We start from the raw sequence: 13,443 nt of genomic DNA on the forward strand, positions 1-13,443 counted from the left end.
TTTTTTTTTTTTTGAGACAGGTTTATAGTATATAGGCCTGGCTATACTGAAACCCATTTTGTAGACCAGGCTGGTCTCAAACTCACACAGATCTGTCTGCCTCTGTCTCTTGAGTATTGAGATTAAAGGTGTGTGCCACCACCACTCAGCCCATTAATGGCCATTTCTTCTCCCACCTCTGGATATCTCAGACATCTCAAGTACCCATGACTTCCCACACAGAAGGCCATGCTCAGCCTCACTGGCACCTTCTCTAAGGCTGGGAGCGTTAGTCCATGGGACTTAGGACAAGTCTGTCGTACCTCACATTAGTGACTTCATTCTCGTGGGAAGTCTCCTTCCATGATTTGCAGTCTGTGGCTGGAATTACCCCTCCAGAGCCAGGTGTAAGCAGCATCTGGGAGTGAGTGGGACTCTGAGGGAAGCTGACAGTGGTGTCTTTTCACATACCTCCCCTCCTTCCAGAGCATGCAGGAAGCTAGTTCAGAGCAGCACCTTCCCCTGACATGGGAGTTATGTGCCTTTGGGGTTGGCCAGCCTATGTCACCAGATATTCTATGCTGTGAGAGTCACCATACACTGAACATGGTGCCGCTTCAGCTGGGCACTGCAGACAGCTGAGTCAGTAGTGGCCAGAGGCTGGACAGGGAGGCTCGTCAGGTAGCACGTGCCTGGATGTCTGGGAGAAGTGCTATAACCATTCCTCAGGACTCTGTAGGCCTCAGCTAGTCCTTCCAAGATGCAGTGGGACACTTAGAACAAGTCAGGAGTCCTGGGGCTGCTGGCAGTGGAGACAAGGCACCTGGGCAGGCAAACCTATCCATGTATGACTGTGAGGAGGTTTTGGTAAACATGAGTGTTTAAAAACCTTTTTATTTTTAATCATGCGCATGCAAGCACCAGTGTCCACGGGCCAGAAGAGGGAATCCATTTCCCTAGAGCTGGAGTTAGAGGCAGTTGTGAGCAGCATCACATGAGTGCTAGGAACTGGACTCAGGTTTTGTAGAGAGCCGTCTATCCAGCTTCACCAGCACCAGCACTGTTTGAAGTACTGACAGTGTGCAGTGCGGGCCAGGCTGGGCACAGGTTCCCCTGCTGTGCATCCTATCTTCAGGTATTCTCACCTGGTCTGTCCTTATGTGGAGAGTGTAGGCCGTCCCTCAGCACCATCAGCCATCCTGACTTGCTCACTGTGGCCTGGCCTTGTGAGCTGCATGTGTCCAGTTAGCATGACTTGTTTCACAATTCAGAAGGAAGGGAACAGCACCTCTGGCAGGTTCATGGGTTTGTGAAGAGAATGTACTGTTTAAAGTTGTGGTGGCCCCGAGAATTGAGGTCCCCAGCGGATCTGAGGATACCACACACACCCCTTGAATTTGATGGCACTGGGTCATCTGGAGAGGATACTTTTTGTTGTGGGTCTTGCTATGAAAACAGCCCCTCTAAACAGGATTTATACCACGTAATTTATACCATGTGATTGAATTCTGGGGTGGGAGAAACTCCCAGCACGATGCACACTCCATGGAGAGGATCCCATTCGCGTGTCAAGGGAAGAGCAGCAGAGAAAGGCAAGCAAGCATGGAGAGCAGGGTCAGCCCTGGTCACTTACTGTGCAGCCACCACCCTATGCCCAGGCCTTTCATGCCATCCTAGTTTGTGCCATTCTCCTGCCTCTGTGCAAATCCCATGTGCACAGAAGTCCAGTCTCCGAGCCTCTGCTTCTGTGTGCTGTGTGAGTTAGTTTCTTCGGGATCTTTAAGGCCACTGGACCTCTCTCATCCCCTGTTCTGCTCGAGCCTCCTCCTCACAGGCCCAGTCAGGTATGCATTCAGAGTCAACTTTATGTTTCGACTCTCTAGAGCCATACTTCCTAGGAAGAGCCCCTGTGCTTTCCTTTGTGTCTAAAACAGGGTCGGCACTATGGAATGTTGTGTTTATTTCACAGCTCTGAACTTTGGCTCCTGTAACAGGATAGAGGTGAAACAGCTAGAATGAGCTGCCCCTGCATCCAGAGTCTGAAAGAATCAAAGCCCTTCTGATCTGAACTCTGCTGCAAAAAAAAAGTTCAACTGTGCCTTTGCATCCCACAAAATATTGGCCACTGGGCATTCAGGCTAGGTCCTGGCTGGGGCTCCTGCAGGCCTTAAAGCTGCCCTCCTGAGAGCCTTGGGCTATGGCCTGATGAATTTTAGAAGGCTTCTGAGCTAGACCGCTCAGTGGGCTGTCCTGCCTTGCTGTTCCGTAATCTGCCTCTGCAGACAGAGTTGGCTTTCTCAGCAGCCTTTCCTGGTACCTCTTGACCCTGTCTCAGCTGTTAGCCAAGTGACAGAGCTGGATTATAACTCTGTGTCATGTTTCTTCCTAGTGTCCAAGATGTATGCAGTGTGATGCCAAGTTTGACTTTATCACCAGAAAGGTAAGCTGAGGCTGTGGTAGGCGTGGGGTGGGGTGGTAAGTAGGCCTAGGCCTGGTAGACAGAGTCCTTTCTAGGGAAAGCCCAGTTCCTTAGAGGAGCTGGATCTTACAGGCCATGTCGATACCCTCTTTCGGTCACTGGCACAGCTCCGCCATGGGTACCGAGCTCTCCAGGAGGCCCGGGGCAGCCTGTGCTGGGCAGCAGCAGGTGGAAGGAGGTGAGGGCTTGGGTTGTACTTGAGAGATGGAAGTGTTCACCTAAAACGCATAAGGTTCTGGGCTCAGGCTCTAGCGACGACACGCACCGCACACCCCCCACAGAGGGATACAGAGAAGCTCTTTTGGTCCATTTTTCCCAAGTGAGGCAGAGCTCTGCTATGTTCATAGTGGCTTTGTGTGGAAGTGACACACAGTACAGGTGCATTCTGGGAGTTCTATTTACTGCCCAGCCTTTACCTTCACAGCATCACTGCCGCCGCTGTGGGAAGTGCTTCTGCGACAGGTGCTGCAGCCAGAAGGTGCCACTTCGACGCATGTGCTTTGTGGACCCAGTGCGCCAGTGTGCTGACTGTGCCCTGGTGTCCCACCGTGAGGCGGAGTTTTATGACAAGCAGCTGAAGGTGCTCCTAAATGGTAAGTAAGCATGACGAGTAGCCGTGCTGTCACTTAAGACATGGCTTGCTCCAGGATGGTGTGTCCTCGCTGTCACTTAAGATATGGCCTGCTCCAGGACAGTGTGTCTTGTCCTCCTCTTCTTTCTTTGGAACCTACTTAGAAGCCGTTCTAGAGCTGACTTTAGAGATGGAAATGTTCTAAGATGTCTGACTTACTGGTGGGTACTGTCATCAGATGGACAGGGAGCCTCAGCTAGCAGCACCTTCCCCAGATGGAAAGCTGTCACTAGAAGTCAAATTTGTGTGACCATGGCCCTAAGAGAGGCCTTGAGACAAGCTGTAGCAGGTGCAGAAGCTGGCTCTGAAGGAACCAAGGAATGTAGAGTTGTCTTCAGGGTGAGACCTGCCTCCCACAGCTCTGCCAGACAGCACAGCCCTGCTGATGTAGGCCTGTATGCACTCCGCAGGCGAGGGCCAGCCTCTTCTCTAGCACTTTGGTCTTGTTCACTCTGCTCTCGGGTTACTATTTTTTGGCCTGGGGCTTGGATTTCATCACCTATTTGCCTCCTTTAAAGGTGGTAACAAAGTTCACAGCTCTGTGTGCATAGCAATGCCTTTATTTTATATGGATGGGTATTTTCCCTACATTACATCTGTGCACCATGTGCCTGCCTCATGTCTACCGAGGCCAGAAAAAAAGGATGTCCATTTCCCTGGAACTGGAGTGTAGGCAGAACTGAGCACTGTGTATGCTGGGTATTGATTCTAGGTCCTTTGAGAGAGCATCAGTGCCCTTAACCACTGAGCCTCTCCAGCCTCCAAGCAGTGCCTTTTTAAGCTTTTGAGACCCTTAATTCATTACAGCCTTTTTGCCTAACCAAAGGGATTCTAAACACAAAGCTGTCATTTCTATCATCCTGTCCCTTCCCATGTGGTAGTGGAGGAGAGCTTTTCTGTCCTGAGAGCATGGGTCTGGTGGCAGTTAGATGAAGCACCATGTCATGTACGGTTTGTTTCTGTCTTCCAAGGAGCTACCTTCCTTGTTACTTTTGGGGACTCAAAGGAGCCCGAGACCATGGTTTGTCGTCTTTCCAACAACCAGAGGTAAGGGTGGGCGTCCTGCCAGCACTGGCCAGCATTGTCCTGAGCTTAGACCTCAGGCTTAGGACTTCCTTTTTTCATTACAGGTGCTTGGTTCTGGATGGAGACAGCCATCATGAAATCGAGATTGCACATGTCTGTACTGTTCAGATTCTCACAGAAGGCTTCACCCATGGAGGTACATGCCTTTCCTGAGCAGAAGGGACTGATCTAGTACCTATGTGGGCACAGGAGGTACTGCACGTGGTCCCAACGTGGCCCGCCATGCTCTTCATTGGGAATTGTGTTAAGTCAGTAACTTTAGAATCCACCAGGTAAGTGGAGGAGATAATGAGGGGAGATTAGCCTGCTGTCCATGACTTCCTGTGACTTAGGTCATTTTACTTACTGTTAGACAGTGCTCTTGATGCACTGTCTGAGGTTCCAGACAAGGTCTGTGGTGGTGGTGGTGGCTGATCTGGAGCCTGCTGTCACTGCCAAGGTCCTTGCTCACTCCTTGGTGAGCTGGGTGGACTCCATCGGCTGCACTGCACATCACACATTCTGAACTTGCAGATCTGACATAATGCATCTTACTTTTCTGACTGACTCTTGGTTGTTTCTTCTTTGCACTGCCTGCCTACCTTCAAGTAGAAAAAGACATTCACACTTACACCAGCCTCCTGGGGAGCCTGCTTGCCTCTGAAGGTCAGCTTCCATCCTCTCTGGGTCACTCCTCCCAGCATGCTGTGATGTCTGTTCCTCCTCCAGCCCCTTTCCTTCTATGTCTTGGGGTGGAATCTGAAACTTGGGGTCACTTCTTTTTGATTAAGAGAGATTCTAGGTTCAGTATAAGAGCCTATAAAGCCCAAGTCAAAGTGTCCTTAGAGAACAAAGTAAGTTTGCTCAGTTCTTTTCCAGGGAGAAGTAATGTAGGAGTTGACAGCTTCTGTCAGTATTGGCCAGGTGTGTGGGTTCTCATTTGCCGACTGAGCACCAGGCATATACAGTGGGCGGCAACTTTCATCACTGTACCCAGTAGCTTACCTCACTCAGACACTGGCCTCCAGGGGTCCCTGCCTCTCAGCTCCTCCATCTCAGTCTCTAGAGGCCCAGCCAATGGAATGCCACAGGGAGGTACGTGAGGTGCATGGAGCATTAAGCCGGTTGAAGAGCCCCTATGCTAGATGCTCACTCCTCAGCCTCTTCTAGGACACCCCTGCCCACGCCCTCCCCCCCAGGGAGTGTGAAGGTCAAGAATATCTGCACGTGTGTATGTGTACAGTGCACATGCCTAGTGCCTTTAGAGATGAAAAAGTTAAATGGTTATAAGCCATCATTTGTAGGTTGGGAACTGAACCTAGGTCCTATGTAAAAGCAGTAAGTGCTCTTAACTACAGAATCATTTCTCTGGCCCCCATTGGCAGGAGAGGGGTGTTAAAATTTTTATGGCTGCACAAAGGACAAAACAGCCATAGCCAGCAGTGGCCATGACCACGTTTCAGTACATTTTTATTTACAAAAACTGGTGGTGCATAGGCCAGATAGGAAGTTGTACAAGTTTGGATGAGGCAGCTCAGCCAGAGGCCTTCAGGTGGATTTTGAAGCGTTTGAGTTAGAATAGAGTCAGAAAGCCTCTCTCTGGGTAAGCCCACCCCCACCCCCAGCCAGAGGTTTTATAGGCAAGGAAGTCAAGCCTCTTCCTGGCTGTGGTCTGTCTGCATGCCCAGTCCACTAGCCAGTGGGACTCAGACTGCTTTGATTTTAGAATTAATGTCTGGTTAAAAGTAGGTTATTTCCCAAAATATTTTACATCTGGTCACCAAGAGGAGGTTAGCGATCATGTGAGGCTGCACAGTGGTGCCAACAGACCTGACTTCTCCAAGTGGTCTGCTCTGTAAATTAAAGAGCAACCAGTCCTAGCCCAGAGATGGAGCTATGACTTAGCCTCTAGTTGCGTCCATGGGATGCCAAGATCCCTGGAAGACTGGTGCTCTACAGGGTAGTGTGGCCTCGCTCCTGCAGTAGGTCTGCCCAGCTGCAGGCTCCGGCCTCTAGGTGTGAAGCCAGATTAGATGAACTCTCTCCTGGCTTATCTTCTACTGGCCAGGCCATTCCAAAAGCAGTTTCTGTGCCTCCACTGCTCGCTGTGTGTGTGTGTGTCTGTCTGTGTGTGCTGTTTCTTGGAGGGTAGGAAGGAACATGGCATGGATAAGGAGCATGCCTGGCAGTTTCTGGTCTGTTGGGGAGCAGGGCTGTCACACATCCTATTCTCAGTGATATGGCCCTGGGGATCACAAGATGAGTTTATACCTCTTTTCCACTCTCTGTGCACATGGGGTCTCTGCATGTCTCTAACACAGGCTGCTTGCTGAGCAGCACACATGACACTCATGTCCCTCTGCAGCAGGCAGCACCCGAGCTACCGGCATGCTCCTGCAGTACACAGTGCCAGGGGCAGAGGCTGCAACACAGCTGAGGCTGATGGCCGGAGAGGATACGAGCGGCAGCAAGAGGCAGGCAGCAGCGTGGCTGGCAGCCATGCACAAGGTATGGCAGGGTCGAGGGCTGAGCTCATAACAAGTGTGTTTTTACCAAAAGACTGCCACATACCTGGGGTGCCCCTGCCTGCTTAAAAGGCACATGAGCACAGAACCACTCATGATTTATGGTGTTCTGCAGGCTACCAAGCTCCTCTATGAATCACGAGACCAGTAACTGCGAGGGAACTGAGCTCGGAGCATGTCGGGTTACACAACCAAGCTGCTTGCTCCTGCCTGCGCTCTCAGGGTCTTCCCTGTGTGCGCTTGGAAATGCAATTCAAGTGTCTGGAAGCAGAATATTCACTTACCTAGTGCAATATGTACACCGCTGATTAATGCTTTAAAGAGCTTATGTTGTCGTGCATTGTTGGTACTTCAGTAGGGTTGGGAGAAGCTGCACTACAGTACTGCTAAGCCAGGCTTCTGTAAACTCCCAGGCTCATTAGAGACTTGTGGCTCTGTTCCCACAGATACATTTGGTGGTGACCACTCAGGCCCTTCCGTTCACAATGCCTTAGCTGTTCCTAGACTCTGGTCACTCTGTCACTAACTGGGGCGATGAACAGTCCTGTTGCTGCCTCTAAGGGGAAGGCACCAGCTTTCTGTTTTCTACGTTCACTTACTATTTCACTTTATTAAAATGACTGTACAGTAATTTGTATATAAAGTATATGATTAAAACTTATTTTCAAAGTACACAGCAGGCACTGGCCTCACTTTGTGCAGCTGTCCTGCGTCCCAAACACAAGACTCAAAGCCAGGTGTGAGACAGCAGTTTATTGTGCATGTCACACAGCATCGGTGGCACTGGGATGGCAGAGGGTGCTCACAGGTTCGAATCAGCACATGGTGGCTGACCACAGCACTGCTCCCAGAGCCTACCCGGATTTACACATAGTTCTGCACAAGACTCACATGAAAAATAAAGCCTAGGGGCCTGTGTTCTGACAGAGGAAACACTGCCAGCATGGTCCTGCTGGTTTCCAATGGCCTGGTTGAAAAACAATCCTGGTGTAGAAAAAGCCTGTCTACAGAGTCCAAGCTCCAGAACGGAGCTTGCCTTGCTCGGGTTGCAGCCAGTGACAGCGTCAAGGGCTGCCAGGTGGCTTTGCCCAGCCCACCACAGACTTGACTTAGACTCATCATTGCCCAGACTCCCTTGTCTTAGCTACTCAGAACAGATGAGCTTATGCCAAAAAGGGGAGGATAAAAATGACACTGTGCAGCTAGAAGCTGGAGGAATTGGAGAACTCCACGTGCTGAGGCATGCGCATCCAGCCACAGCCGAACGTCATAGGTAACCAAACAGCAGTTTCCACATGGGCTCCTTTGGTAGTGAGGCAATGGGAGAAAGGATGATGGTTTGAGGCTTTCCAAGAATGGGTAGCCAAAGCCACCTGGTAGCAGCAGCTTGCTCTTGTTCAGGGTCTGAGACTTTAATATGAGAAGGGGCCTCTGGGCCACGTCAGCGCTTTGTCTTCACTGGCACAGTCAGGGTTCATGTCATGACTTCACTGGTGAAAGGGCTGGGTGTTTTGGAAGCGGGGTATTTATGTGGATTTACAGTAATTGGCAAAAATGCAGTCCTCTGAAGGCCAAAGTACTACCTCTCCCAGCCACTGCAGACCGGGAAGGGCCTCACCTGGGAAGTCGGATTCACATTGTGGATACTGTCTGCACAGTGAGCACCATGAAACCATCATCCTAGCTTCAGTTTTTCCAGGGCAGCTGGGGTCTTCTCCAGTAGCTCCTGGGAGCAAACAAGACTGTGGTACTCCAGGGGGCTCAGGCAAGTGTTCGCTGCCGGGGTTTGATCCGTGGATACAACTGGGAAGCAATGGACAAGAGTTAGGACAAAGATGACTGAGAGGGATTTGGCCTCTAGGTTCCTTTCTTGTCACCTCAGCATTATCTTCAAAACATACTTGCTCAGATCCGACCTCAGCTGTCCCATCCTGTTCATACGTTTATCACACCTGAAAATCTGTCACTGTCCCTAGATCCTCAGATGTAGCACCCATGCTGGGCTCATGCTTTGCCAGGAAGGATCTGGCAGGCTTTCTGTTAGAGCACAGATGGCATTATGAATGAATGCCGCAGAGCCGACAACCGTGACCCACACCTCTCCACTTCATTTCCTTTTCTTCATTTTCTTTCCTTTTGAGCAATCGGGTCTCTAACCACGGCTGGCGTTAACTTTCCATTTCTGTCTTCCAAGTGCTATGCTTACACAGGTCAGGGATTTGGCTCAGTGGTACAGCACTGCTCAGACCCTGGGTTCAGTTATCAGTTCAGGAGAGGGACTAGGTTACAAAACTACCAAAGCACTACAAGAACAGCAACAACACCATAAAAGCAACCAAGCAGTAGGGTTATGATAGGCACTACTGCACTAAGCTCTGGAGAATTCCAGATCTGGGGTGGCTTAGTACTTGCCAAAGTTCACCATGAGCCCGGTGGTCTCTAAACCTCCATGTGCTCTTCAGTATGTGAGAAAGCCACACAGCTCTAGGGACTTGGGAGCTTGCCCATGTATAAGCAGGCTGCTGGGGCTTGGAGACAGAGTTCTGGTCTACCTAGACGCCAGCAGGACTGAACCCCATGCTGTGAGTGTCTTTGCACCTTTTGAATGGGTCCACAAGGCCAGACTTCCAGTGTCTAAGCCCAGTGTGCCGAGCGCTTACCCCCAGCAAGTTTTTGGGCACATAGCCCTCCCGGTCCCCAAGACGAGCCCACCACCACTCAGTCTCGTTTTCATCTTTGCGCCTCAGGATGGTGATGGCATCCCCTTCATGGAAGGACAGCTCATCGCTGTTCTGGGCCTCGTAGTCCCACAAAGCATACACGGTGCCTTTGTTCATCACTCCCAGCTTCTCTTGTACCCCTGAGACCAGAAAGGGATACAGGTTTTAGCAGAGGGTGGCCAGCAGAGATAAAGGTGAAACAAAACTTAATCAAGAACCTACTTTAGGGAACCATCAGATAAGGAGCTGTGACTGCCCTGAGTAGCAGCACAGCAGCGGCACATGGTGCTTTGTACCTTACAGCCTATGTGACTGCAGCCACATGCAGCCTCATGGGCTGGGTCTGCCAGGGCCTGTGTGCCTGTCCAGCTTCTTTAATGCCCAAGAATTTTGTTGCCTGCCATTGTTGTGGGAGTTCAGTACAGACTGGGGTTTGGCTGTCATCACTTGTACCATCAGGCCAAACAGTAATTTCTCAAGTTGTATGTTGTATAGGGGACTTGTGACTGCTTAGCAAAGGACATGATTGAGCTCCCTGATTTGACTCCGGCGACAGCAACTTAATCAGGGCACGCCCTTTACTCACTGGATGACCCCAAGCCAGCTCACAGGGGAGCAATCTTGCTTCAGCTCACGTACCTAGCTAGTAGTAAGTGTGTAGACCAGTGCTGCCTGGCTCCCCGACTTCTGTGACCTCAGGACACCAAACAAAGCATCTCCCTCTTAGCAATTGGAACAGAGTCCCAAGGGGATTTGTTCTTTTCATTAAGACAGAGTCTCACCATGGAGGCCAGGTTGGCCTGCAGTTTCCTAAGCTTTCCACGTGCTGTGGGTCTGTACCACCCAGATACAAATGGGACTTTCTGATGTTCTAAGGGTGACTATAAAGGCAGTGAGCACGTACATATGGTCCACTCACTGAGCCAGACTCTAGCCAGCATACAGGCCACAGTGCTGACAAGCCAGGGGCAGCAGCCGAGGCACACTGAGCCTCCGTACATACCATACAGAAACTGAGAACACTGGATGTATCCCTCTTCCATCTCTTCACACTTGTCTGCAGCAGTCTCAATGTCACTGATGGTGGAGGCAAAGATAGCGGCTCCACTTTCCACCAGCTGCTTGCAGAGGTGGACACTGTTGCAAGAGGCAGCACAATGTAGTGGTGTCCTAGAACCGGAGGGGGAAATGTATAGTCAGGAACCACCCAGGGTTACCTGGCTCCTGTATGACACAAACCTCCAAGAATTCTGAAGTACCATAGCTTTGTGCCAAGTTTCTAGGTATTTTGTTAATTTCATGCATATGAATGTTTTGCATGCATGCATGTATGTATGTACGTGCATTCGTGTGCAAAGGCCAGAAGGAGGGTGTGTGTGTGTGTGTATTATGAGATTTTGTTTTTTCCATTAATTTATTCACTTTACATCCTAATATCAGACCCCCCCTCCTCCCAGTCACCCGATCACACAGCTCCTCCCCGCATCCCTTTCTCTTTTGAGAAGGGGGAGCCTCTCCACCCGGGTATCTCCCCATCTTGGCACATCAAGTCACTGGTAGGTATTTTTCATTTTCTATAGGATGCATGTATTTCATATAGAATGTTTGAAAACAGGAAGAGCAAACAATTGCAGTGCTACTAAGGCGTATGAAGGACACAGACAGCTGTAACAGGAGAGAAAAGGACAGAAGCAGCAGGATTCTGCAGACGACTTCTGGGAATGAACGAGTGGTGTGCTTCCTCTGTGTTACTCAATTTTCTGGAGCTTGAATTACCTTTTCGTAAGGCAAGGAATGAGCCTCTGGGCCTTTCCAACCCCACACCCAAGGCTTCTCACCATCCATCACTGTCTGCAGCATTCACATTGACACCAAAGTCCAGCAGAAATTTCACGATATGGTGGTGGCCAGCACAGACAGCATTGTGTAGGGGGGTGATCCCTTCATCATTGGGTTTGCTAGGGTCCTCCACCTAGGACACAAAGCATGTGAAAGCCAGCCCTTCACACTTCCAGTGTGAAGGCACATACATATGGGAGAATGGCTCACCTCATAGATGATCCTCTGCACGAGATCAAACTCTCCTTCCAGAGAAGCGTCCAGAAGCAGTGCTAGGGGGTTGAAGCGCACTCTCAGCCCATGCCCTGTCCGGTCAGAGTTAGGCTTCTTCAGGTTGGTGCGTTTGCTCTGTAGGGAGGTGGAAGCAATTCAGCATCAGGTGACCTACCCAAGCCAAAGACCAACCCAAGACCCTGCTGTGGGAAGGGGTGGCAGGAACTAAGGCAGTTCTCGAGGAGCAGCTCTGATGGCTGCCTTAGTAGGGCCTGGCTATCAGTTGAGTGTAGTGGCTGCCTGAGGCTGCTAGCTATTCCTGGGAAGATTTGTGGGAGGGAGCATGGTGACAGCCGCACTGCTGAGCCAGATGTCTTCCCCAAGGGAGTCAGCCATCCTTACTGCCATGCTCAGGGTGGTCATTCAGAGATTCCACTAAGAAAGCGTTGTGTGTATTCTCGGAGATGGTCCCAAGCCCTCTCTGCAGTGTCAACAGTGACTTCCTCAGGGAGGTTCATTGCTTTTCTCCTCTGTCATTCGGCGTCAGTGGCATCTAGCTTACCAGGGTACCATGTGCTATGCTTTGGACTATCCTGTCCCCACATCTAATTCTGCAGGCCTGGTTTGGGTCTAGCAAGGATACCCACCGCAGATGCTGCTGGAGGATGGATGACAGGGGAAAGAGGTGCTGGAGGGACTTGATCCTCCTCTGAAGGAGCCTCAGCCACAGGACTTGGGATCTGTTCTGTGGAGGGTACTGTGGCCACATTGTTGTTATTGTCTTCAGTGGGCTCAGCAGTCTGAGGAGTTGTTTGGGGACATATGAGCTCCTCTGGCTCAGGGGAAGGCAACTCATTATCATTGGCATCTGAGGACGGGGCAAGCTCCTCAGGAAGTGGGGCCGTGGGCCGGGGAGGGAAGGGCTCATCCAGGTTGCCGTTGGCATTGGTGTTTCCATTGTCCATGTCAGCTAAGGTGCCCACAAAGTCCTGGGAAGGGCTGGGCTGGTAGAAAGGGGTACCCTCCATGCCACCAGCCAGGGTGTTGAAGCGTTGATAAAGCAACTTTTGAATGTTGGGCCCTCCAGGGCCCTCTGGCTCTGTGATAGAGCTGCGCTTCTTCAGGGGTCGGGGTGCATTGGCCAGCTTCCTGCGGAGAGCTTCCAGGTCTGCATCACTCTGATAACGGAGTGGGGAGTGTACGATGGGCGTGAGTTTGGTGGGACTGAGTGGCCGTGGCAGGCTTTCCACCGTGCTGCCTTCTCCAGGTACACTGGGGCCTTCCTGTTCTGGCTCTTTCTCAGCACAGTCTGAAGGTGGCTGAGGCTGTGCCGCGCCTGTGCCCAGTGACCCATGAAGAAATGGTAAGGGTGATGGAGATGCTGACCCTGACGGCAGGACAGGCTTACCATATACTGAGGAGAAACAGAGGACAGAACAATGTCATCCTGGCTGCTGGAACATGAGCTTCTCCCTGGCACTCACTGACTTGACATGGAAGCTACTACTGCTGGTAGATTCCCATTCCTGAATCCTCAGCGAACCTTTTTCAAGACCCTCACTCACTCCTTTTTAACTGGATTGTATGTTTGGTTCCAAAACGGGGCTCTTTCAAAAGAAAAGGTTATTGACCTGAGTTTTCCCACTCTGGTACAAGTCCGTTGTTTTCTGGCCAAGGAAAATGCCAAATTCACTATATTCATGCCTGGGACTGACTCAGGCAACATGGAGAGAGATACTTACCTCTTTGGAACAGGACACATTTGATCTGTGGCCCAAAAGCTTCTCCCAGGGCCAGAACCATTCCCATAGAGCATATTGCTTGGGAGGTCCCTGACAGGTAAATACACCCGGGAGCTGAATTACAAGCTTGGATGCTGCAGCCTTGAACTGGCCCACAGAACCCTCCAGCTAGAATGGGAATCTCTCTGACTTCATGAGGTCCACAGAGCTGTGCTCTATCTTCTCATCTGCCTTGCTAAGTAAGGTCCCC

General features: G+C 50.9%; 2 protein-coding genes across 9 annotated transcripts in view; one reads left to right on the plus strand and one right to left on the minus strand.

Moving 5' to 3' along the window:
- Positions 1-13,443, plus strand: part of Zfyve21 (zinc finger FYVE-type containing 21) — a 31,164-nt gene that overhangs the window by 8,462 nt on the left and 9,259 nt on the right. For 2 of the 5 annotated variants that reach the window (XM_029540510.1, XM_029540511.1), the window contains exons 2-7: positions 2,369-2,419; positions 2,883-3,051; positions 4,061-4,136; positions 4,220-4,311; positions 4,764-4,820; positions 6,520-6,662. In XM_029540510.1, coding sequence (XP_029396370.1) covers positions 2,369-2,419; positions 2,883-3,051; positions 4,061-4,136; positions 4,220-4,311; positions 4,764-4,820; positions 6,520-6,662 — 588 coding nt within the window. Of the gene's footprint in view, positions 1-2,368; positions 2,420-2,882; positions 3,052-4,060; positions 4,137-4,219; positions 4,312-4,763; positions 4,821-6,519; positions 6,663-6,794; positions 7,352-13,443 lie in introns of those variants that run through there. The other 3 variants (XM_021202156.2, XM_021202157.2, XM_021202158.1) reach the window with 3 other exon arrangements.
- Positions 7,413-13,443, minus strand: part of Ppp1r13b (protein phosphatase 1 regulatory subunit 13B) — a 79,706-nt gene continuing 73,675 nt past the window's right edge. For all 4 annotated transcript variants that reach the window (XM_029540507.1, XM_029540508.1, XM_021201811.2 and 1 more), the window contains 6 exons: positions 12,099-12,865; positions 11,449-11,586; positions 11,238-11,371; positions 10,403-10,569; positions 9,340-9,539; positions 7,413-8,482 (listed from right to left, as the gene is read on the minus strand). In XM_029540507.1, the coding sequence (XP_029396367.1) occupies positions 8,441-8,482; positions 9,340-9,539; positions 10,403-10,569; positions 11,238-11,371; positions 11,449-11,586; positions 12,099-12,865 (1,448 nt within the window). In that variant the 3' untranslated portion in view covers positions 7,413-8,440. The remainder of the gene's footprint in view (positions 8,483-9,339; positions 9,540-10,402; positions 10,570-11,237; positions 11,372-11,448; positions 11,587-12,098; positions 12,866-13,443) is intronic.

Source organism: Mus pahari, chromosome 7 (assembly GCF_900095145.1).
Source record: "Mus pahari chromosome 7, PAHARI_EIJ_v1.1, whole genome shotgun sequence".
NCBI classification, from domain to species: domain Eukaryota; kingdom Metazoa; phylum Chordata; class Mammalia; order Rodentia; family Muridae; genus Mus; species Mus pahari.